This window comes from Telopea speciosissima, chromosome 4 (genome assembly GCF_018873765.1).
Source record: "Telopea speciosissima isolate NSW1024214 ecotype Mountain lineage chromosome 4, Tspe_v1, whole genome shotgun sequence".
Classification (NCBI taxonomy): Eukaryota; Viridiplantae; Streptophyta; class Magnoliopsida; order Proteales; family Proteaceae; genus Telopea; species Telopea speciosissima.
Window position 1 is genome coordinate 25,358,168 of NC_057919.1, and position 25,979 is coordinate 25,384,146.

The window sequence follows — 25,979 nt, forward strand, 5'->3', positions numbered from 1 at the left end:
CAAAGTTTTTCTCCACCCATAGAGGGAGCTTCGCCCACCATCCTAGGGTTCACAAACCTCTCCTAGGGTTTTAATATGTTCCAAAATACCCTCTTGACACCCATTTCCACCCTCTCCTGCCCCTCGGTGAAAGGGATCCCATTCAACGTGGGTGGAGGGAAACTCGGTCCTTTTTTTTTTTTTTTTTTTTTTTGTTGGTGTGGGGTGGGGGGGGGGGGGATGGGGAGTGAGTGATGGAATACCAAGTTGTTAATATTTTCATGGTAGAAAGAATGTCACCCAGTCGCATAGCACATGCTGCCCCAATGCCTAGACATAGGGACGTGGTTATGTATTGACCATTGCACCCCCTAGAAAGAGGGAAATGACCAGGGTTGCGGTGGTCATTTCGCATGCCGGCATGCTCTGTGCAATTGGGTGTCATTCTCTTTCCCTATTTTCATTAACCAAAAAATGGGGGGGGGGGGGGGAAGATAATTGCAAGATTGACCAGAATAACGAGAGAAAAAAAATGTAGATTTTTTATTGGGCAAAAGATTGTTGCTTGGTTGTGTAGCACCTGCACCGCACAGCACAGGGGCATCAATACGGATGTGGTTTTGATTTCAAGAGAGGTTGGGCGGTAATTAAGCGTGCTCCTGTATTTGAGTGAAGGAGCCACACAACCAATCAACATTCTTTTTCCCAAAAAGTACATATGGACTTGTTGTGGGCCTGGCCTGCACAAGGTTTTCGATCCATAATTAGAGCTCGATCAACTCAACTCAACTAAGTCTTTTCTCAACTAGACAGGATCTGGGTTAAATCCCTAACCCAATGCAGTCCTAATTTTTTTGTATTGTAACTTGGCAAATCCGTTTTGACTCTGAAGGCACTTGTCATGTGAGCATGGACCTTCCCTTTGATTTCCCATGCAACAAAAAGTAGCCTTAGAGACTACCTGTACACAAAATTTCAGACCCTATGTAATCTGCCACATGGCACAGATATTGTTTCCCAAGTAAGAAAACTTTCCTATACAGCCTTGACATTGTTTATAAGCTTATGACACAAATGAGCCAAAACTTTAGGCTCAAGTTGTAAGATGGGCCTGGGCTTGAGTAGGCCATTACCCATTGGGCTAGGCTACGCTGACTCAATGACGGTTTTAACCCTCAGGCAGTATTCTTTTTCCTACTACAAGATTATATGTTACACAGGTTACTAAAGTTACCATAAAGGGATTATGGAAAACTACAAGGCTGAGACATTGAGTCCACATATTATCTTAGCATAATGGAATTGCAGGTAGACCCATTGGTGGCTTACTTGGCATCAAAATATGATGCCAAGGTGCCCTCTTCTTCTCTTTCTCTCTCTTTCTTACATGAAATGACCTCACTATTTTTCTATGTACGAAATTGTTTCATTGCACCTCATTGGTACACTCGTCTATGCCACTTGTGCAGAGAACCCTTTCTTATATAATAATAAGCGATGAGGTTTCTGCTGGGCAACTTAAAAAAAGTAGGAGATATAATGATTATCTCCTATTAACTGAAAAATGGGTGTGCCTTTAGTTTCGAAATGTCTATGTTGTGGGGTGGTTCCCACGGATGACGCCATCATGAAGATGGGTGTGCCTTTAGTTTCGAAATGTCTGTGTTGTGGGCTTCCTAGGCATGAATCGACAAATCACTGTCTGGTTGCAGGTGGGACAACGTCTAAAGTTTGGAACTTCTTCTCTGGTCTGTGTGAAGTAGAGGTTGTCCCTTTGCAAGATGTGAGGAGCAGAATCTTGGTTTGGCATAGTCATGCTAAAGTTAAAAATTTATGTGGCACAATTATTGGATTGCTTCCGTCTTTCATAATTTGGGAGTCATGGAAAGAAAGAAATGATAGCAAACATGGGGAGAAGGCTCGTTCGGCCAGCCGCATTGTGTAGGTAATTAAAATTTGGTTTAAGGAGATTTCTTTCTTTTCCTCTTTTGTGAAGGCCCCTTCTTTCAAGAATTCTCTTATTCTCCAATTCTTTGGTCTGTCTCATCCTCCTTTAGTTCATAAACCATCGGTGCTAGAGTACTGGTGCCCTCCTTTTACTTCAGTTAAGTTTAATATGGATGGTGCTTGCAAAGGCAATCCTAGAGGAGGGGGTGGGGGTATTATTAGAAATAAAGAGGGTGATGTTATTGTTGCATTTTCAAACTACTACGGTGAATGTACCAATTCGATTGCAGAACTTAGGGCTTTAAGAGATGGGCTAAAACTATGCACGAGATTTGGTTTTATGGAGGTCCATGTCAACTCAGATTCAGCAGCTACAGTGCTTTGCATCTCAAAAAGGAGGTGTGGTTTCTAGAAGGGATGGTACCGGTTTCAGATGGTGTTGGGGCTGATTGACTCTCTTAGACCGATGATATCCTTTACATACCGTGAAGGGAATAAAGCAGCAAACTATCTGGCTAATTTGGCAGTCAAGGGCTTTGACTCTTTTGTTTGCTTTATTTGCCAAAATCCTGATTACAATCAAATTTACTATAGTATTTTGCATGCTTGATTTGTCTAACATCTTTTTCTATTAATTCCTAAATTTGAATAGCAAATTCGTCCATATCTTGTTTAGTATAAAACATTGGTTTTACTCAAATTATTTTCTTAGTATCACTTAGTTTTAGACTACAGTATCTCGGTTTTTGAGACCATACTTTTAAAGGATTTTCACTGAAAATTTGCTCAAAGATTTTATAAATCCAATGAGATGTTTCAAGTGAATACACAACATGGATTTCACCATTTTTTTGTAGCATAGTTCCTTCTTCACATCGAAACTTATGTTCAATATGGAAAAAAAAAATTGGTAACAAGAGAAATTATATTCAAATATGTAAGTTTGCATAAGGTTTCTGTATACAAAAGGGTTGTTTTCCAATGATAGAACAAAAAGCTAGATGCTGCAAAATTAGAATAATTGGGTTAGATTGATAATCTAGTTTCTTCAACTGAAAGAGACTAGGTAAATGATGGAGAGCTGCAGGCAGTAGAAAGGATGGCCAGTATTTCTTGGAAGGATTCAGAAGCTTCCTCGAGACGTCCTTGTTTGAAACCCAAATCTCGGCAATTGAGAATGAGCATTTTATAATTTGACTAAGTCCTTCAAAAATACCGTCTATCTCCGCATCCACCTTATTTCTCAAAATGTCAAAACCTGCAGCTATCAGCATAATTTTTCCTTGAAACAAAATGCAAAAAGTCTAGGTAGAGGATACCAAGGCTTGGTTAGCAACTTGTGCTTCGAATCCTTCGATTAATATACAATAGTCAGGATAAGGTAAAAAAAAATTTAGAAAGACAGGCATCAGCGATTCGTACAGATTGAGAGAAATTAAAATCCATGGCATCAGTTGGAGATGAGTGAATATTCAAATTACAATAACCAGAAAGAGACCTGTTGTAGAACTAAGATGGGATCAGGTTTAACTAATCCACGAGATACCTTGTTCCGAAAGTCCCAAATAAAGTAACAATTTAGTACAACCACTGAAAAGAACCAATTCAACATAAGTTTAGAGTGGGAAACATGAGACATAAAAGAAGCACAAAAGTGAATTAAGGAGGATTGAGAAATGTTCTCCATTCGCAGTCCCAGAGGACCAGCAGCCCAGATACGTTTAGACCATTTACAGGAGAAGAAGAGGTGCTAGATCGATTCAGATTCAGAACCACAAAGAAAACAATGTGGCTCAACCGGAAATCACTTGATAGGATTGCTTTAACTAGGATTCTTGCATGTAAGACACGTCAAAAAAATATTTTAAATTTAGGAAGTAAATGTAATTGCCAAAAGAATTTCCACCATTTAGAAAGATTAGAGTCAACAAATGGGTTAACATTCAGGCTAAGAAATTTAACAGCCTTTTTGGTAGAGAAATGACCATTGAGAGAAAGATTACATTTCCACACATCTTGATTTCTTGTAATGGGAATGGAGGATATTGTATTAACTAAATTGTCAGGAAACAAAGATCGAAGGATCTCCAAATTCCAATGATTATTATGGATCAGCCTATTGTCTTGCAGTGAAAGTTTAAGGAATTGGATTCAGGGGAATCGAGGGGTCCTGAATAAGAAGGTATCCAAGGGTCATCTCTTAAGAAAGTGGAGGTTCCATCACCAAAATGAATTGAGGAGATTTGTTTCAGCAAAGGAATAACAGATGCAATATTGTTCCAAGATCAGGATCCTTTTTGTTTAAGGACCTTGGGATTGAAAATGGAAGAGTTAACAAAATATATAGCTCTTAAGACTTTCACCCAGAGTGTTAGTCACTAATCTCCAACCTAATTTTAGAAGGATGGCCTTGTTATGGATAGAAGCTTTTCTTAGGCCCAAAACTCCACAGTAAACGGGGGAGCTATTTTATCCCAGCTGATTAAGTGAAGTTTCTTTGTTTCCTTAGAAACACCAACCCAAAATTTAGTGTAAATTGAGTCCAGGCTCTTACAAAATTTTAGCAGGGAAAAGGAAACAGGACATGAGGTAAGTGGGAATAGCCAAACGCACCAATTGCATTAAAAATTTTCAGCCAGCAAAAGAAAGAAGGTTGCTCTTCCAAGAAGAAAGCCTGGCTTTAACTCGCTGAACAACAATTCCAAGTTCTCTGGTTTTGGAACAGTTAGGAAAAAGATTCGAGCCCAAATAAGAAGATTTATTGGCCATCTCTTTGATTCTTATAAGGGAACAAAGCTTTCTTCTATTGAAAAGAGTGACATTATTGCTAAAGAAGATCTCACTCTTTTCAAATTTAGTGTATTGACCAAACAAATCAGAAAAAAGATCAAAATACATTTTATGGTGAAAAATCTTTTTCAAAAGCTCCGCAAAAGAAGGAAATATCATCCACAAAGAATAGGTGAGTAATCTCAGGTTCAATAAGTAACATTATGGCACCATGCATTCGTTGTTTTCACTTTTTTTTTTTTTTCCTATTTTAGGAAAAGGAACTAACATAAATAAATCATACGCAGAAGAAAACAAAAGAAAGCCAACTCGGGCTATACTACGAGGCTCCAAGTGAGAGCTTTAGGAGATTCCATATCTTGATCCAACTTCAGGTCATACTCATAAATCTGATGAGAGCTTCATAGTTCATATAAACAATTGCTTCTGCAGGCCAGTAGAACAAGCAAATAGAAGAGCCGGAGAAGGGTGCAAGATACATTAGAGATATGGACGGACTGCGAAGCTGTTCAGGGGATGGCTTAAGTAGAAGAATTTCACTTTTTGGCCTTTAACATCTTCCTTTACATACATCATATATCTTAGGTAGGATTGATTCTGTAGTTATTGAAAAAGTTTGCACCTCTGCAGTACAAGATGCTCATGGCCTAGCTACTATGGCAAGACTACATCACACGTCTGGCTACAAGGAAAGGAACCAAAGGAAACATTCAATTTTGTGGGAGAAAAAAAAAATTTCTTTCCACTAAAAGTAAATGGTACACCTAGTCACTAACAGAATAATGAGATGGTTTCGCTGGACAAAATTTCTTCCCATAGATACAAAAAAATTTGGTGTACAATTGAAGTATTGCATCTGTTAAGGGAAGCTGGGTTATACATAGAGGTCTAATCCTTGTTACTGGGCACTTTCAACAAACAATATCCTCACAAATAGTGGAATGGCCCAAATCAAGATTCCGGTAGTTGACAAAACGGAAACGAGTACCTGTACACCAAGACTATACACTTCTCTCAAAAGGGAACCAATTCTAATCACTGTTGGGAACCTTTTCTAACGTCTCCATCTCCCTAGCTTCATGGACATTATCTTCCTCTTCTTGCGGGCACTATGCTTGGCTGCAAGTCTTAGCTTCCTCTTGGCATTTCGCATGGGGTTGATGACTACCACAAGCTTTTCTTCCTGCTTCCTCTTGTCGCTCTTTGCCTTGAGAGTCCTCCTGATTTCATTGTAGACTCGCACAAAGCTCTCATTGCCGAGTTGTCTTTGTATATTTTCACGCACCTCCTCTGCTAATTGCTTGACATCATCTGCGAAACGAGATCAGCAACATATTACACGTAATGGATTAAAAGTACGTGACATTTTTGCTGAGCTAGTGAACCTGTGTAAACAAAGTCTCAATCTGCACGTAAACTGATGCAAGCTGATAAACATGTAATATCTATAGCTGTATTTATTTTTTCACGAGTCCCTGGGGAGGTAAATAAGGTGACAGATGATCTGACAAAATACAATCTTGCAGATTATCAAATCAAAGTCTGTTGTGATAGGCTTGGTAATTTTAATCTCTCCCCAGTTTTCTTGATGTTTCCCTTTTCTAACATCAGTTTCTCTTCTTTCATAATTAATTTTACCATTTTAAAAAGTAAAAGAGCACAAGTGTGGAACAAGTGAAGAGAATTAAAGCAAGCACATAATGGATGATTTTGATACTAGAAAATAGAGAAGATGCGAGACATCCATGGCCAATAAAAAAAACAAGGTTTTGATTTCACAACTGAAGACTACATGTACATCAAAGAGAACTCAAATTGGAAATCAATCAGATTGGAACATTCATCAGAAAAAATGACATGCACCAAATCTCAAAACCTGAAAGCAAAATAGGCAGGCAAGGAGAGCTTTCATTTTCCAACATTTCAAACTTGTCCCATCAGAAACATGACTTGAACTTCCCAATTCATACCAGATCTTAAAGTCATCTATCACTTGCAATATCCTATACAATTTATACACTGAACTTAAAATAATAGTAAAATATTTTATCCAACTTTATCATGATGTTAGAAGATAAGGAATGTCACCACTCACCACCATAAATGATAGACCTAGTTATCATAGACAGCTGCTACATAAATTACGGAGTAGGTTCAGAAATTAATGAACTTAGAAACTCACCTGTAATAACTTTGCCAGCAAATGCTTCACACACTTTATACAATGGCAGTAGCAAGTGAAATGCATAGTGTTGGCTTCCTTCTTGACCAATCTGAGATGAGATCATTCTGAAGGCATTGAAGACAATCTTCATCTGCATTCACGATAAAAAACCAGTCAGATGTGTAAAAAAGTTAAAATTTCTTCTTATTATTGTATGGACATAAGTATGATTCTTTCTTATTAAATTTCCTTAAGGTATGCCAGGAAGATAGAAATATTGTGGTCTGAAGTCATTGGCTAGATGCGGTGCACGTGCAGGTGTAGGTTCTGGGCTAGGTTGCCTCTCTGTGGATTGATACTAAGTGATCCCCTATATTAGGCAAGTGCCAAGGTGAATGGGCATCTCGTAGTTGCTTAAGGCCTCTGGGTCACTACCTAGGCTTGCCAAAAGTTCTGCTAACACTGCAAAGGAATATTTATAATATTATCTTCAAATGAGCCAGCCACTCTGGAAGTTACCACTCATCTATCTAGCAGAATACCTGAATATCTTCCATTTGGAGAGCAATCTTTCCCATTCTCTTAAGCAAAGGAGAGACGAGCAAAGACTGGAGATTCTCAATGCTGTCTTGATCACCTTGATGCTTCGTAGTGGAAGTGAGAGACACAAACATATCTCTTCCTTTTCTCGAACCAAGCAAGTGAAAATGGTCTTGCTCTGTCTGTTGGAGGGAAGACCAGAAACTCTGAAGATCCATGCAATCTCTTTGTCCCACCAAAGAATGCATACCACATATTGTGAACACAAGATTTTGAGTGAGGATGTTGTTTGCAGAATCATCAATTAGTCGTGCCTCGAGTTGACAACAGAGGGAAACAGCTATTCCAAAAAGTGTACTTGGCTTCATGAGTAACAAATTCTGTTGCTTAGATTTTTCTTTGTTTGCTCGACTAGCCTCTGATGCTGCTGCAAAATATAAGGCTACAAGGCGGCTTGATATGTTGCGTAACCACATGTGTGGATGCAAAAGGAATTCACAAATTGCTTCCCATATCTCCCGGAAAAGAAAAAAGAAGCAGAAGGATTTCAGAAAAGAATACCAACAAGTTCCATTACAAGTTCGACGTATTTTAATATTCAGGATCCATGAATAATACTTCTAGATAACGAGGAGAAAAGCTGATATTCTGAATATTTTTTCTAGATCTAAAGCCAATCCACACTCACTCGTATTATAGGCTAATGTATTTTTGTACTTGATAGAGAAATAGCCATTGAACAGAAAGCTACTAAGAGATCAGATCGTTATTAGTTAGAAAGTTTGAAATGTCACAACAGAAGAATATCAAATGCACCGTCAAGGAAGTGATAGGGTGCAAACTGAAGGAGTCTGGCCTAGTTTGAAGTGGTTTCAAAAACTCATAAGTTAATGCTGATATGGCTTTAAATAGACTGTACAGGTGAAACAAAATTTATAACCAAACCCATTTAGTTGGGGACAAGGGTTTTGTAGAAACCGCTTCCTCTAAAAAGCCGACCTTATAGGAAAGGGAGGAAACAATATGTATATCATATAAGGAGCTTTTAACACGGCGGACTATCCAAAGGGGGACACGGGTGGATAAATAATAGGTTTGATGAGTTTAATCATATTATTTCATTAATTTATATTATTTCATTAATTTATAAAAATGTTTCTTAAAGCACTACTAATGTTCCAAAATCATAAAAGTCTGAAAATAGTAACAGCAAATTAAAGTTATCAGTATTAGGGGACCATCAGTAAGGCAATTTGAGAAAAGCATCATGGATATGCTAGAAATTTTAAGGAAATCATGGAAAATACCATGAAATGCATGTAATAGGTAACAAAAAAGATGCATGAAGAGATTTTTTTTTAAATGGGAAGAGAAACCCTAGATGATAATTAACATTAACATGTGTTAAAAAATTATTTATCCACCCGTGTCCCCCTTTGGATAGTCCGCCGTGTTAAAAGCTCCTGTATGATATACATATTGTTTCCTCCCTTTCCTACAAGGTCGGCCTTTTAGAGGAAGCGGTTTCTACATGGTATCAGAGTAGACAGGGGTCACGGTATCGAGTCCCCCTGGGAGCGAGCAGGTGTTAAAAAATTATTTATCCACCCGTGTCCCCCTTTGGATAGTCCGCCGTGTTAAAAGCTCCTGTATGATATACATATTGTTTCCTCCCTTTCCTATAAGGTCGGCCTTTTAGAGGAAGCGGTTTCTACAACATGATATATTAATAGCAGTAAAACCTCATTGGTCGTTGCCACCCAGATGGTATTGGAAAAGCACAACCAGAATCTTCCAAGAAGCATCTAGAACATAGAGTTCAATCAAGAACATACAACCTAGAAAACTAGGTTTGGAGAGGATGTGCAACATAGAAGTATGCAAGGTACAACAAAAACAAAAAATCGCTACCTATGACGCAGAACTTGACAAAGAGGTGCACCAAATACTTGCATAAACGTTTTATACTGTAGTTGTAATTTTATTTTTATCCACCTATTAAAAACATATAATTTTCTTTTTAACCAAGAAACCAATATTTGATACCTGGGTTTTACATCTAAAGACTATTTAGATATGATAATTCTTACTCTTCATTATATTTTCCAAATTTTGCAAATTTTTAATTCTTTTATTAATATCCCAACTAATGCAAAGTCTAATATTTAAATTAAATTTAAAAAAAAAATAGTTTTTAATTCTTTTATTAATATCCAAACTTCCAAAGTCTAATATTTAAATTAAATTTTCAAAAAAACCTTAGGATGGATGTATGATCAAATTTTTTAAATTTGGGGAACCATGGTATGATCATGTCAAGGAAATTTTTAATGGAGTCGCTTGTGAGGAAGATATTCTTTCCAATCAAACAACTAGCCAAGTGGTAGGTGAACAATTGAACTTTGAGACTGATTTCTCTTCTAATCAACTTGGCATGGGAGGGTATATAGTGGTTGATCTTCCTATGGATGAGGGATTGAATGCTGAATTAAACAAGTTCATACACGTATCAGCAATAACCAAAGACTCTAAGGATAAAAGATAAAGACAATGCGGATGGGGACGTGGTAACGACTCCACTTAATATGAATGATAGTGGTGCTTTCAACGTTAATGCTAGGAGAATTTTTGGATCTAATGGTGCCTTCTTGGATCGGGAGAGTCTTTCAAAGGCTTCTACGAATCAAAGTGGGAGCTGGATGATTCCTCCCTATAATCCTAATGGGAAAAAAGTCAATTTTATATACAGGTGATTGGTTGTTGGGTCTGATTATGTCTTTTGTTCCTCTTTGCCTGATTGCCCTTCAGCTTGATTAGGCTGTAGGTTAGTCTATTGTTTTGTTGTGGCCCTTGTGTTCTTCTTTGTTCTTTCCCTTCAATTTTTTTGGGGAAAAATTCTGCGTTTCATTATAATATTTTGATTCATCCAAAAAAATATATATTTTAAAATTAAGTCATCCTACATAACATTTGGAAAGAGGAGGCACACCATGTGCCCCAGGGTTTAAGAATCGTACCATATTGATTAAGGCACTGATACGGTACTAATTATTACCTCGTGACTTACCGATACGGCTTGATACTAATCAATACAGTCAATACTTACCTTAAACCTCTAAAAAAATCTATTTTCGAGAAATAAAAAAAGGGATTGAGTTCTTTGGCGTGGAGGGTAACATACGCAAGCACTCCGAGTCTTTATCTCTCTCCTTCCACAACAGAGGGCAGATATGTCATTTCATAGGGTGAGAGAGAGACGTAGGGAGGCACTAGCATCTGCTAGATCGAAGTACTCTATCAGGGAGTGCGGAGGCCTGGAACTCATGCCTACTAGGCAAAGTCCTAGGCGGATTTGTGAACCTACAATCGCTCACTAAGAAAATGCAAGCAGTCTGGAAACAAGCAAGCATGAAAGGAGGAGTTCAGATCATGGCCACGGGAGGTGTTTTCTATTCAGATTTGCAAACGTGGAAAACTTCAACCTCGTTATTACTATAGGACCATGGTTTGTCTTCGGAACTGGTCTTGCGAAGATGGCTTGCAAAGTTTGATCAATTTGAGACCAAACTGGACTGGATTTAATCGATTCATAGGGTCTTAACAAGAGAATTCCTATCAATAATAAATAAATACTAAATTTATAAATTGTAATAAATTCTCATTGCACATAAATAAAATAGGAGGAGAGAAAATTCTAGAGGCCTGTAACAATGATGAAAGAGCCCAACGCAAAAAAATGCATGTTGGGTCTTTGAAACAGTTAGAATCAATTCGATAATAATCAGTTTGATATATTTACTGAGAAGGTCTACGGTTCAAGTCCATAGAGCCCTATCTAAATCTAATTTAGAATGATTGTTCTAAATTAGAATAATTGATATTTCAATTCAATTAATCAATTAACAATTAATTTAAGCTTGAGGACAGAGAATATTATCCCATAAAAAAAATTATGAAATTTTTGAAAAAATTATGGATATATTGATGCAAATGAATACGATATTGTTTGAATATTCCATGTAACGTATGAAATAAATTATGGATTTTGATTACTGCATTTTCTGATTTTTGGTATTTTTTTATTTTCTAAAAAATAAAATTATGGATACATTGATGCAAATGGGTACAACGTTGTTCAAAAATTGCATGTAACATATGGAATACATTATGAATACATTGCTTCATTTTCTCTGCATTTTTATTTTCTGTATTTTAAATAAAAATCTAAAAAATAAAAATATGAAAAAATGAAAAAAAAAATTTGTGTATATTTTAAACCTTGGGCACACTACCATCAGTATTTTGACTGGGGACAATATTGCACATATGTTTGGTTTGTGCACAACATTATCTTGGTTGCAACCTTTACCTAAGACAACTTCTAGCACTGAGTTTGAACCAACACACAGCTCTCTATCGTATTAGTACATGTAAGAAACCTTATCCTTTATACATAATCAATTGAATCTTGTCATACTTTTCTCTCCTTTTTATATATGATATATTTTACATAATGCTTATTTATAATGTTTGATGCTTCAAAACTCTATTTTGCATGAATTTTTAGCATCTCCATGTGTTTCTTAACCATTTCCATATGTATCTCTAGTGTATCTGGCATCTCTCCAATATGATACCCATACTGATACTAACAACCTTGGATGTCCACACCCAGCATGGAAGCCAAATGGCACTCAAATTTGATGCGCAGACAGGCCCTACCATCCCCCTATCAGCCTAAAACTTTTCAGCCCAAATGGAGACTTACATGCACCAATAAATGGTCAAAGAATGTTTACAAAGTGAAGGACTCAATTTTGAAGCACAACAGTTTAATGGTTGAAAATAGATGAAAAAATCCAATTCTAGGTGGGCCATATGGTTGAGTTGCCCACCAAATTTGACAAATAGAAGCAGTCTATCTAACCAAAGGTTAGGATGGACCATATGGCTCAAAATGAGGCACATTTTGTGTAAGGCTTATCACAAATTCACAATATGTATCCTATCGCACATCTCCCATAACAACTAGAGCTGATACACATTTTTTATTATTTTCTCAAATTTTCATTTATCCAAAAGGATTATAGGAATTTCCTATATATGCCCATTATCTTATCCATGGAGGCATGGATGGTATAAATATCTGTCTTGGGGCAGGTTGAATGGGACTGAAATTTTGTGGACAGACCCCAAGGTCCCTCTGCTCACATGTCAAGTTCCAGCCCAAATGGAGTTGGCCCTATGACAAGATAAAGCTTTGAAAATCAAGTAGAAGAAAATGAAACTTAACCAAAAGAAATGGAGAGCTGAGAACATTTGGGAAATATGTGGGTACATGAAAGGGTATGTGATTGAACTTGAATCTGAAATTTTACAGATGATCAATTCAAACCATTTCCTTGATATCCAATAGTTGGATTTGCCACATCAACCTTCCACAGGGCACAAGAAGGTTGAGTTGGGACGAAACTCGGTGAGTTGAGTTGTGTTTTACTTTTTCTTTTAAATGTTAGTCATTGTTCCCCAAAATTCCAAAAAATTGGACTAATATATATATATATTTTTTGGCTGAATAAGAATTTGTTACCAAAAGAAGAGAAAAATAGGGACTACCCAAGAAAAGGGAGAGAAGAACAAAAAATAAAATACAACTTACAAGACCCTGCCTTTACAAGGGGGGAGGACATGGGCCTGTAAAATAGAAGGGGAGAGACCTCAAGAATCAACAATTAGCCTATTTCTAGAGGTATTTGCACACCGGGTGGGGGCCACATCTAACTTGGTGATGCGGATCTGGGGTTCCAAAAATTCAAATATAACAGAGCGGTGGCAATGTTGTAAATAATCTGAAGTTTTCAGAGGGTGGCACTTTTGTAATTAAAAGGAATCTTTCAGGGACCTTGGTAGTTGAATAGGGCAAAGGACACAATAGTGATTAGTATTTATTTGGTAGGGTAAACTAGGAACCAAAATAAAAGTACGGAACATGAGGGAATAAAAGGTAAAAGAAGGGATATATTTGGAAGATAGAGATAAAATTCAAAAATAAAGAGGAACAGTGTCCTCTTCTACCTATATAGAGAGGCAGAAACACAGCATAAGTCGAAGGAGCTAACTCCTTCAATTCTTCTCGGTTAGGCCTGAAGTTTTAGGCGAAGAGTCGCCTCCTATCAACCCCAGTTGGGAATGACCAGGAACAGCAAGAGAGAGAGCCTTGTTCGAAGGACCTGCAACTTGGCCTTGCGGTAGAGACGAGATCAGTAACTGAATTCGGATTATAACCCTTGATAAGACGGGTATTGGGAAACAAGATCCTGGAATCTTAGTTGCCTACAATGGAGAGATTCACACCCAAGATCTCAGATCAGTCGAAACTGTTATGAAGGTCCACGAGGTCAAAGATCTAAAAGCTCAAAGAGTAACGCAGTTGCAGGAAGACAGGTAACAGAATACGGACATGGGGAGGAAAGGAAATAGGGAAAATAAAGAGAGGAAGGAACCAGATCGCAGAGACTTAAGGAGGAAAAGAAGAGGAGAGTGGAAATCAGAGGGGCAGTCATTGGCAGAAAGACGGGCGCGCAGCTCTTGGCAGCCATCCGTTTCGACCCAACAACTTATCGTTCCAAAATCTCAAAAACTGAACTATAGATAGCTCTATATCCTATCGAATGAAGGACTCCATGCGTGTGCCAATCTACATTTTCGTTACCCTAGAGGACCCTTGAGACAATGATGAATTGAATCTGACATATCTCTCGGTGATCGTGCAATGGAAAATGATTGATTTGCCCCTGATGCTACCTAAGTGCCCCGACCTTTTTATAATTGATTAAAACTTCTAAAACTAGTGTATTTTGTCATTCTTCCGAATATAGAAGATGGTGCGAAGACGAGGCCATTTGGCCATTATTTCATCAAATTACCTATTTGTGGGTCCCCAATTTAAGCACAGTTCTGAATTCTGACTGTATTCCCGGCCAAATTGTATCTGATCTCCACATCATTGGATAGTACTTGGAAAGACCTTCCCGGTGATGTATGATTCGTCAAAATTGGACAAGCTGTTTGGGAAATATCACCATCTGAAGTTTGGACCAAAATGATTCCATATGAAGGGTTCCTGGGCTGCCATGTGGCAGGCCCTCTGCAGCACCACAGAGGGCACCCTACAGTACCTCAGAAACAACCTTGGCAGTACCGTAGGGCCCATATTTTAGTCCTACATTGGTGGGAATCTAGGTGGGAGTGAAAATTTTCTTCTATAAATAAGTCTAAATCTGATTTTCAAAACTAAAACACAATAGAAAATTACTTTAAACAATAATTAAAATATTACTGAAAAGAGTAACATTATCCGATTTTCTCAAATTGCGAAAAAATCACCCCGGGACTGGAATTCCTCCGTGCGATCAACGAGAGCATCAAAACCCTGCGGAACTGAGTCTGCGAGACCTCTTCAACCAATACAAGTATTTTTCTCTCCCCTATTTTATTTAATTAATTAGATTAATTAGTTTATTATTTAGTTTAATTAATTAGATTAATTATCTTATTTATTTAGTTTAATTTATTAGATTAATTAGTTTAATTAATGTGAAAATCTGTTTGCAGCCAGACCGGTTACAACATACTCTTGTAACCTCATTTTTTTGCCCTTGGCCATATCACTTACAACCTACTTTAGTGAGGTCAATTTCGCAATTTTCTTACCCATCTCTTCCCCTCCCCTCCCCTCCCCTCTCGGATCTCGCCACTGCCGATGTTGTTCCCATATTGGTCTGGACTCCCCCACTTTTCCCTCCCCAGTTCCTTAACCATTGTAGGTGGCTGGAAAAACCAATACCATCTTTATACACACCCCACCCCACCAATCCATGGATCTCCAATTCCCCAGCGACTTTGGCTTGAATGTTTGCAAAACACGGTGACTCTTTCAGTGACAATAAACCAAGCTGGTCAGCAACATCTGATTCTGCAGCTTCTAGTCGGAGAACATACATTACCTTAGTTTCTTTTTTCATCAGAGCATCAGGTGATTCTATACCATGGAAGACCCCTGTTTGATTTATCTCCAGCAACATTGGGCTCTATGCGTTGACTAAGTGGAACTAATTTCTTCACAACTATCATGCGTTGTTGCTCTGGGGTTGCAGAAGCTAAAGCACAGGCAAGTGTTTGAATGGGAACTAGCTCAGGTCGTGATGCCTTCAAGGGGCCAATTTATATCTGAAAAATCTAGATGATACTATGATAGTATCAATAATGAGAAATCAGAGGAGTAGTTTTCAGAATTCGAAACTACATCCTGCAAGGTTAGGAAGCTAGTACAGTGGTAAGTGAAATGAATGGGAAGATGATTGGATGGAAACCACTTTATGTCGTTGTGGCTCAATGCAAGGAAGAAAGAATGACAAGGCATGAGGCACAATTTTCTCAGATGCGAGCTCCTGGTGGATTGGTGCATGTGGCTTCAGGTATGCCTGTATTTCACCCTAGGCCTTGGCGCAAGAAAATCTTATCCAGCACGCCAGTGAAACCAGCTTGCATCGGACGGCTGGAGCTATCCTTGGAGTGCGTGCCATGACAGCTCCAGCCGTCCGATGGGCACTGCACTCACTGACGCACTGGAGAGGATCCGGACTCAGGCTCAGAAGTTTTTTGGTCAAGCTACTGGCATTATTCCCCCGCAGCCGGTAGGGAGTCTAATGAAGGAGACGACATTCCCTCTAATAACAGTGGGATTTAAGATTAACAAGTTTGAGACAGGCATTAAGGCGGAAAATAGAGGCTCTGGCTGAAACAAGATCAAGAACCTATGGCATTCCCAACTGGGTCGCCAAAGTGGCGGTGATCTTCATGTAAGGAAGTCGGGCAGGGGAGGGAGTACCCACGTTGACGCAGAGGGCATAGACGTGATGGGTGACATCAGGGATCTCTTCCAGGCAGCGCAGCATTGCAAGTGATGCACCTATTGCAAGCAGAGTATCAGCCATCAGCTCCATGGAGACGAAGTCGGTAAAGCATTGGATAAGTGGTGATCATTCTATCACTTCTGCTAAGAACATCCATGCCTTCCCAAACCAAGCAGGTCCTTCTCCTTCTCCTTCTGCCCTTCTTTCTAATTTGATTGCTTCTCTCGAGGTCAGAGCAAAACCTCACAGCTTCTTTAGTTGATCAGTTGCAGAGATTGAGATCGGGATTCCTCCTACGTTTCTCGTGTAGCGAAAACGCCACGGCAATCTTCATCTTTTTTTTTTGGGTGAATAAAAGAATAAAGGGCCCCGAGGGGAAAAAGGAAAAAGCAGCCAGCCCTAGCAATAGCTAGGGGAGGCCAAAGCAACAAGAGAAACATTAGTAAGGCCCCAGGAGCTAACAATAATCCTGTTCCTAGGGGTGTCCAAACAACTAGAGGGAGGGACAAGAGACAACTTTGCTTTAATCTTGAAGGAAATGGAATTCCAAATCTTTTGATAGGAACAAGAATTGGAGGTCCATTTCCTGATATTTAGCTCCATCCAAATATGGTTGAGAGTGGCACAGAAGGCCAACTTCCCAGCTGCATCACAAATAGAGGAGCCAGCGAAGGTCATATCAATCCAGATCCACTCTCTAGAGAAGGGAAGAATTCTTCTACGATTCGGCCGGCACTTGAGGAGGATGCCTTTCCAGATAGCAGCAGCTGTAGGGCATTCAAAAAAAAGATGGCACAAGTCTTCAGTATTGTTCTAGCAGAGGCAGCAAGCAAGGGAGACTTGGATCTGCCGGCTATGGAGAAAGGCCTGGGTTGGGAGACAGTTGTTGAAGACTCTCCAAGCTGTGAAGCAGTGTCGAGGGATGTGATGCTTGAACCAAAGAAGCTTGCGCCAAGGAGCTAACTGGCCTTTCAAACGGACAAAGTTCCAGGCTGCTTTGGAGGAGAAGAGGCCGGAGCTGTTTGCCGACCATAGAACGCAGTCACCTCTGGAAGTAAGCCTTCTAGGAATAGAGGGAAGCTCATTCCAAATAATGCTGAGGGGAGGGCCAGGGGGGGGGGGGAGCCCAGTTACCATCAGAGAGAATATCAGCAACCAATGAGAGTCTATGGAGACCCGAGGCATAAATGGCTCGGGGAGTGACCTGATGAAGCAGAATCGCAGAAGGGTGCCAATTGTCAAGCCAAAGGAAAGTAGAGAGACCATCACCCACCTGGGATCTAATGACCTGAAGAGCATGGTGGCGGTAAGCAAGAATTTTATGCCAAACCCAAGACGCATTCGAAGAAGGGGTAGCCGTCCAAATAAAGTCATGGCGTAGGGGACCCGAATAAATCTAGTCAACCCAAATATTTTTCTTCTTGGAGACAATCTTCCAAATAAGCTTATGATGCCAGCAGTGTTCACCTCTTTGATTCTTCAGATTCCCAGGCCTCCCTCCTTCTTAGGGAGGCACACAGCAGCCCAGCTCAAGGGATGGAGAAATCTGGTGGAGTCATTGCCCCTCCAAAGGAAGGAAGCCATGAGAGCTTCCAAAGACTTGATGGTGGCCTGAGGGAGCCCATAGATACTAGACCAGTAGATATAAGATGACTCCAAGACTGATCTAATAAGGATAAACCTGCTTGCATATGAGAGAAGTTTGCTTTTCCAGAGTTGTAGCCTTTTTCTGTCAGATCAAGCATAGGGGTGCAATGGTGAGCCGAGAGCCTCGCCGGGATCAAAGGAATCCCCAAATACTTGACGGGAAGCTGGCCTTCAGTGAAGCCTGATTTGGCAAGAAGCTCTGCTTTGGCAGTCTCAGAAACCCCAGCCAAGAAAATAAGAGATTTTGAAGGGTTGATGCGTAGGCCCGAGAGCTCGTGGAAATGCTGAAGACAACATAAGATACACTCAAGAGAGGCTACTGAGGCCTTGGAGAATATCATCAAATCGTCTGCAAAGGCCAAATGAGTGAGCTTCAGGGCTTTACACTTGGCCATAGGCATAATGAGTTGCTGATCAGTGCAAATCTGAATTTCCCTGGAAAGAACTTCCATAGCCAAAGTGAACAAGTAAGGTGATAGAGGACATCCTTGTCGGATCCCCACAGAAGCACCAAAATATCCAGCCGGGCTACCATTGACCAGAACCGAAAACTTGGGGGAGGAAATGCAGGAGCTAATCCAGTTAACAAAAGGCAGAGGGAACCCCATCTTAGTCATCACCTAAGCGATAAAGTCCCACCTTAGGGAGTCAAATGCCTTATGAATGTCTATCTTCAAGAGGATGGAGGGGGGTGATTTTTTCGATCAAACCCTCGAACTAAATCATTACAGAGAAGGATGTTGTCCGAGATATTCCTGCCAGGGATGAAGGCTGTTTGGTTATCACTGACCAAATCATTCACTACACGTTTGAGTCTACGAGCAAGAATCTTTGCAATGAACTTGTAAAGGAGATTGCAAAGAGCAATGGGCCTGAAATCATTCAAGGCAATAGCTCCTTCCTTTTTAGGGATGAGGCAAAGGAAGGTGTTGTTGATCCCTTTCATTTGACTTGGGTTGAGAAAGAAGCTTTCAATAGCAGCAACAAGGTCTGATTTAATGATGTCCCACGCTGTAAGAAAAATCCACCATACTAAAGCCGTCCGGACCCAGAGCTCCATTAACCTTAAGAGAGTGAATTGCTGCCACAATTTCTTCTTCTTTAGGGCTACAACTCAGAAAATCAAGGTTGCCAGGCCCAATAAACTTGTTGAGTAAATGATCCGGGATGGGGGCAGGACTCGCCTAAGGACTAGAGAAGATGTTCTGGAAGTGCTGAACTGCCAAGTCTTTGATGTCTTTGACGGAGTTGGCAAAAGAACCATCCAGACGAGAGAGCTGAATAATGGAGTTGGCATTAAGCCTGGCCTTCACAGAACGATGGAAATAAGCCGAGTTTGAATCACTTAAGTCCAGCCAATTGATCCTGGATTTTTGCTTAAGAAAACTTTCTTCCCTAGCAAGTAAAGAGGTGAGCTGAGAGGAGACTTCTTTCTCTTCCAAAGCCAGGGCTTCATTAAGAAAATCAGTCTGAAGAGAAGCCTGCAAGGAAGCCAACCTATCTTTGCATTCAACAACTTGTTGAGAAATGTTACCAAAAACTTTGAAGTTCCAATCTTTAAGAGCAGCTTTTACATTTTTTAGTTTTCTGTAATGAGAGGGGTAGAGAAGGCAAACACAGGCTTTCCCCAGGCTTCTTGCACAACAGATAGGAAATTAGGATGAGAGGACCACATGTCAAAATATTTGAAGGGCTTGGGACCAAAAGAAGTGAAGGGTTGAATGGTTAAGGAAATGGGGGAATGGTCTGAGATATCTGGGTTGCCAAAAGAAGCCTGAGATGAAGGAAAAGCTGTCAACCACTCTTCATTGACAAGGAATCTGTCCAACTTCCAGGCAATGCGGTTGCTTCCAGCCCTCTTGTTACACCAAGTGAGGGGAAATCCAGTCCACCTGAGATCATCAGTCCCTATATCCTCAATGCATTCATTAAAGGAATTCATAGCTTCCAAATCCATATTAACCCCTCCCTGCTTTTCGTGGCTGAGCCTGATAATGTTGAAATCCCCTCCCACCCCCCAGTCCTATCAGCTAAGCTGTTGTGGGCATACACCACAGTAAGGTAGAAGGAATAATGGCCCAGGCAATCAGAAACCATGGTGTGCAAGAATTGAGAGGAGGAAGAGGAGAGGGAGATGGAAATTCTGCAAGGATCCCAAAGAAGCAAAATACGGCCATTGGAGTGATGGGGGTAATTAGAAAGGATGGACCAACCCGGGGCAATAGAGCTGAGAATTTTGGGAGAATTGGGCTCTTTGATATGGGTTTCAAGCAAGCAGCAGAAACAAGATTGAGACGATCGAATACGAGAGCGAACAGAGGATTGTTTAGAGGGAGAATTGAGCCCTCTAATGTTCCAAAAGAATCCACAGATCATTAGGAAAGGGGGAGGAGGGACAACGAAGACTCAAGGAGTCTGGTCAGAACCGTCGGGAACCTGGTTTCGCTGTGATGGCGCCGCCGGTAAAGGCTACAGAGAGGGGTAGTCGGTACAGTAGGAGGGTGGTGTACAAGCATACCGCGGGAAAGGGGAACGAAGTATGAGGGGCTATCGGGTGGAGAAGAAGGAAGGATAGGCGGGTTTGGGTAAGGACCAAGAAGAGAGGGACAGCCCGACCCGATAAGGGAACTGGGTAAAAAACGTATGGTTATTTGTAACCTTCTTGGTTACAAACAAACACACCCTTAATTAATTAGATGATTAATTAGTTTAGTTAGTTTAATTAATTAGTTATTGTTGGGGGTATGATGTCTTGTATACCGTCACTTGGATTTGTGGGTTGATTTCGAAGGGCTGTTGGCCTCGAGGCCTAGAGAAATCAGCCCACCTTTCGCATTAATCTACTGTATTAACGGGGCCTCGACGAACTAGCAGGTCCATGCAGGGGGTTCGTGGGCAGCAGCCCCCGAGATTTATTTTAGGACTATATGTGTATTTCAGTAAAATTCCTATATAGGGTTTTGCTATAAATTTGTAGCAAGAGTTCTTTCTCTGTATTGCAATCTAAGAGAGGTGTGAGGATGAGCAAATGTAACCCTATTCTCCATTGATAGTGCAGCAGATCTCATCTCACCGTGGACGTAGGCAATCTTGCCGAACCACGTAAATCCTTGTGTTCGATTGTGTGATTGTTGTTTCCGATTTCCATTCTTTTCTGCATTGTTACAGGCTTCGTTTTCTACAGTTATTTAATTAATTAGTCTTATTTAGTTAGCTTAAATTAGTTTAAATTAACTGTAAATAATTTATTTTCGTTAATCCTCTATTAATCAATTTAAATTAAATAATTAAAAAACTTAAACATTTAGTTAAGTACCTTGATTATGATGCAGTATCACTTGGCTGGTTGGACCGGCATGATAGGAATTGGAAACCCAAGCCCAAAAAGAACCAGTCCAATGGTTTTTGGTCCAACAAGGGTTGGAATTAGTTTAATTATTTAGTAGCTTATTTACTTCAGTCTTTTATTTTAAGTTGAGTACGTAGGAGTTAAGAGTTTATTTTTGTTTCATAGTTTAAGTAGGGGTCATGTTATTTTCTTCTTTAAATACTTGCGTCTAACCTAACAATGGGCACAGTGAATTGAATAGGATTTTGAGTTTTACTCTTTGAGAGTGTGATTGTGCGATCTCCTTTCCCTTCCCCTGCAACTATTTCCTTCTTCCCTACTGGCCCTCCACCAACTTGGTATCAGAGACGATGGATCCATCTCCTTCCCGATTAATTTCTCCCATCCCATTCTTCTTCTTCCCCATCCTCTCTTACCCATTACTGTTTCTTCCATACGACCAAAAAAAAAGGACCGACTCTGCTCACCTCCCCACTGAAACTCAGTATCCTAGCACACCCCATCCCTTCTTTCTCCCGCTGAAACCCTACCCCACTTCTCCCTTCGACTAAACTCCACTGTCGATTTCCAGCAACAGTCCCCACTGCCTCCCTCTCCCTCTGTGAATCGATCGGCCATACTCCCTTTGCAGGATTCGACCAAGTGAACAGAAAAAAAAAAGAGTGAAGAGAAGAGAAGAAAGATCGAGAGACAGAGAACCAGAAGCAAAAAAAAAAGGAGATAGAAGAAGAAGAGCAGAGTGAGTGAGAGGCATCGAACTAGAGATTAAAAAAAAAAAGGAGAAACAGAGAAATCGAAATAAAAGGAAGAAGAAAACATACCAGGGTTCAGAGAACTCCCCCGCTGCTGGTTTGAATCTCCCACAGGTGGACAGATCTCTCCCGCGCCCTGGAATCCTACCTCAACCAGGATTCCGCGTGACTCCTCCTTTGAAGTTGCAGTCCTCCTGACGTAGCCTGGTCCAACTCGAACTCCACCTTTGCAAGTCGTCCGTTGGTACTTGGTAGAAGACCTCACGTCTACCCATAGTTGTCATGGCGTCTAGGCAACCCAAGGAGTTGGAGAGGGTAAAAAACAAAGGCAACACCAATTAGGTGACCAAGGTGTCCAAGGCGCCTGGACGCCTAGGCAATGCCTTGACACCTATGCGTCTACCCAAGTGAGATAAGTTCCTTTCTTAAAGTCTATATTCCCTATATTACCCATACCTTTTACTGTTTTATTTCCCTTACATCCTCATTTTTTAGTTTCCTGAATTATCCCTATTTTCCTCTCTTATCTCATCTACTCCTTTATTTCTTCTTTTGTTCCAAGTATACCATTTTCCATTCGTTATATTCTATTATGTGGACTTCCATTAATTACAACTCTGCCGTTCCTTTTTTAAACTTCTATTTATTTACTGTTTTGCCATTACCCCTGTTAAATGTTGTATGGGGGTCCATGACTTAATGTACCGTGGGGGTACCTAAGTCATGGATACAGCTAGCCAGTCCATATAGTTAGAATAGGCCAGCTGTAGTCTTATTTTGTTTTTATTTACTTTCCTTATTTTAGTTATTTGGTGTAATTCTGTTTCCTCAATTTAGGAAACATATTTAGAAAGATTATTTAATATATTCCCTGCGTGAGAGGAGCAGCTCTTACAACCGAGAATTCTCCATCTCTTGCAGGCTCTGCTCTCATCTTCTCTCTTCTTCATCTTCTTCTGATCAGTTTTAATTTTTATTTTGTTACATGGTATCAGAGCATTGATTAAATCCAGGTAGTTCTTTCTACGATTCTGGTTTGATCAAGTTCGAAGTCCTCCTTCTTGTTGGCTGTGGCAGCCTATGCTGCCTATCTACATGATGTCCTAGTTGATGATTACGCAAGCAAACTAGGATTGTACTGCTATCATATACTATGTCTGAAGATCAAGCACTGTGTAAGGATTGATTCTGCATACATTCCCTACAAGGGCTAACTGATGTTTTAAGGATCGAGTGAAGGATAGCTTCTTGCGTAAGTTTTTTTAGGATTTTTCAATTCTGGTTCTCTTCATTCCACCAGATGTACTGCTCCAACCCGGAGGGTTCTATGCTGCTGCATATATGTGTCACTCGATCAGAGTTTTGAGACCTTTTGAGTTCTCCTATTGCTGCTCCTGAAGGACTACAGGTTTTTACCTGCGATACTCTGTTTTTCCCAGATTTTCTGGGACTGCTATATTCTCTATAAGACTATAACTGCTGAAGCTGTTGGCTTCTTCATCTGAGCTTCTGGGCTTTTATTTATCGTCCTTAAAGCATTCTTCGATATCTATATCAGGTGATGTTATTCTGATTTTTGTCAAAACCTGTTTTACCCCCTGTTTGGTGCTTCTCAATAGCTATTTTACTGACTGCCAGTTCTGCTATGTGTATTCTGCATATATACAACTTCTTGTGGATTCCATATTCCTATTGAGCCTTGATATTTGGTCCTTCCCTTGCTATTACTTCTTCACAGCCCGTTATTCCTTTTCTGGTTTAATATTATGGAAGAGACCAAAGCTACTGTGGACCATATTCATCTACCTATTACTGGTGTTAAACTAGCTGGGATTGGCTGGGATTTCTAATTACACTCTATGGGTATAAGCTGTTCAAACCTATTTGTATGCCAAGGATAAGGTCCAGCATCTCACTGAAGATCCTCCTCCTTATGACTCTAAAGATAAGGCTTCCACTGCTGCCTACACTACTTGGATGCGTGATAACTCCACTGTTAAAATCTGGTTATGGAATAGTATGGAACCAGCCATTGCTTCTAATGTTATGTATCACTCCACAGCCAAAGGAGTGTGGACTGATCTTCGTGAGACATATTCCCAGGCCAAGAATGTGTCTCGCATTTATGAAATATATGAGAAACTTTTTACACATAAGCAAGGGGATAGGTCTCTCAGTGAATTTGGCAGTTTTAAGGGACTTATTGAGGAACTTCAAGTGTACTAGCCCTTTACTACTGATGCCGAGGTATTAAAACAACAAAAATCTGACTTTCATGTGGCATTGTTTATGGCTAATCTTCATCCTCAGTATCAGTCCGTAAAAAGCCAGTTACTTACTGGAGAACAGGTGCCTTTCTTGAATGAGACATTTGGTCGTCTTCAGCGTCTGTCTTCAGTACCGTGGGAATGGTGGTCGTGGATCTATTGGTCAGTTTGTTGATAAAGCTGCCCGTCATTGTACCTTTTGCAATAAGCCCAACCATACTATTGATACTTGTTGGGTTAAGCACGGTCCTCCGAATTGGGCAAATGAGGTTGCCAATGCTTCTATTGAGCAAGCTTCCGCTTCTATGGTACCTAGTGAGGCATCTTCCTCGTCTTTACCTGGGGCTCCTCCCACCATCTCTGTGTCTTGGGACGATTATCAACTTCTCAAGCGTGTGCAATTTCTTGAGACATCTAGTTCTCCATACAAAGCTACCGTAGCCATCACAGTTACATCTACTCTTTTTTCTTCCACATCAGTTTCTACCCCCTGGATTATTGATTCAGGGGCATCCTCCCATATGACTGGTAAGTCTGGTATGTTTTCTTCTTTGTCCACACTTACTAATTCCACCCTTGTTCTTCTTGCTAATGGCTCTTCTACTGTTGTTAGTGGTCATGGTATAGTTTCTCCCACTCCTAACATCACTTTATCATTTGTCTTGCATGTTCCTCAATTACCATTAAATTTATTATCTGTGAGTCAACTTACCAAGCACCTTAACTGTTTTGTAACCTTCTATCCATCTTATTGTGTTTCAGGATCTTCAAACTGGGTCAACGATTGGTGGCGAGCTTAAGTAGGCCGGCCTCTACTATTTGGATGGAACTGGACCTTCCATAGTTGCTACTGCATCTACTCATCCCACATCTTTTCAGTGGCATGTTCGGCTAGGCCATCTGTCCTTACCTAAGCTGCAACTTATGGTCCCAAGTTGTTCCTCTTTGACTCATCTTTCCTGTGAAGCATGTGAATTGGGGAAGCATCATCGTACTTCTTTTCCGCCTCGTACTGAGCCTAGGAGTAGTTCTTTATTTTCTTTAGTTCATTCTGATATTTGGGGTCCCTGTCGTGTCAAAAATAGGTTAGGTGTTTTATATTTTGCTACATTTGTGGATGACCACTCTCGTTTAACTTTGGTTTATTTATTAAAAGATCGGTCTGAATTTTTATCTGTATTTCACAATTATGTTAATGAAATTCAAAATCAGTTTGATGTTCGTATTAAGGTATTTCGGTTTGATAATGCTTTAGAATATATGCAAAATGAGATTTCTACCTTGTGTTCTGAACATGGGATTATTCATCAAACCAACTATTCCTACACCCTTCAGCAAAACGAGGTGGCTGAACAGAACAATAGACATTTGTTGGAAGTCGCCCATTCTCTTATGATTCACATGCATGTGCCTAAGTATTTTTGGTGTGATGCAGTTCTTACTGCCTGTTTTCTTATTAACCGAATGCCTTCTTCTGTCCTGTCCAATAAAACTTCTTTTTCTATTTTATTTCCTACCAAATCCTTGTTTCCTCTTTTACCACGTGTCTTTGGGAGTGTTTGTTTTGTACATATTTTGCACCAAAATATTAACAAATTATCTCCTTGTGCTATCAAGTGTGTTTTTCTT

General features: G+C 40.0%; 1 protein-coding gene across 2 annotated transcripts in view; it reads right to left on the reverse strand.

Moving 5' to 3' along the window:
- Positions 1-5,045: 5,045 nt before the first annotated feature.
- LOC122660299 (U3 small nucleolar RNA-associated protein 20-like) overlaps positions 5,046-25,979 on the reverse strand; it is a 43,531-nt gene continuing 22,597 nt past the window's right edge. The window contains exons 4-7 of one of the 2 annotated variants that reach the window (XR_006332663.1): positions 7,423-7,938; positions 6,899-7,031; positions 5,693-6,027; positions 5,046-5,084 (exon numbers count right to left, since the gene is read on the reverse strand). Coding sequence is in view for 1 of the 2 variants with exons in the window: in XM_043855541.1 (XP_043711476.1) it covers positions 5,771-6,027; positions 6,899-7,031; positions 7,423-7,938 (906 nt within the window). In the remaining variant the exon portion in view is untranslated. Of the gene's footprint in view, positions 5,085-5,515; positions 6,028-6,898; positions 7,032-7,422; positions 7,939-25,979 lie in introns of those variants that run through there. The other variant, XM_043855541.1, reaches the window with a different exon arrangement.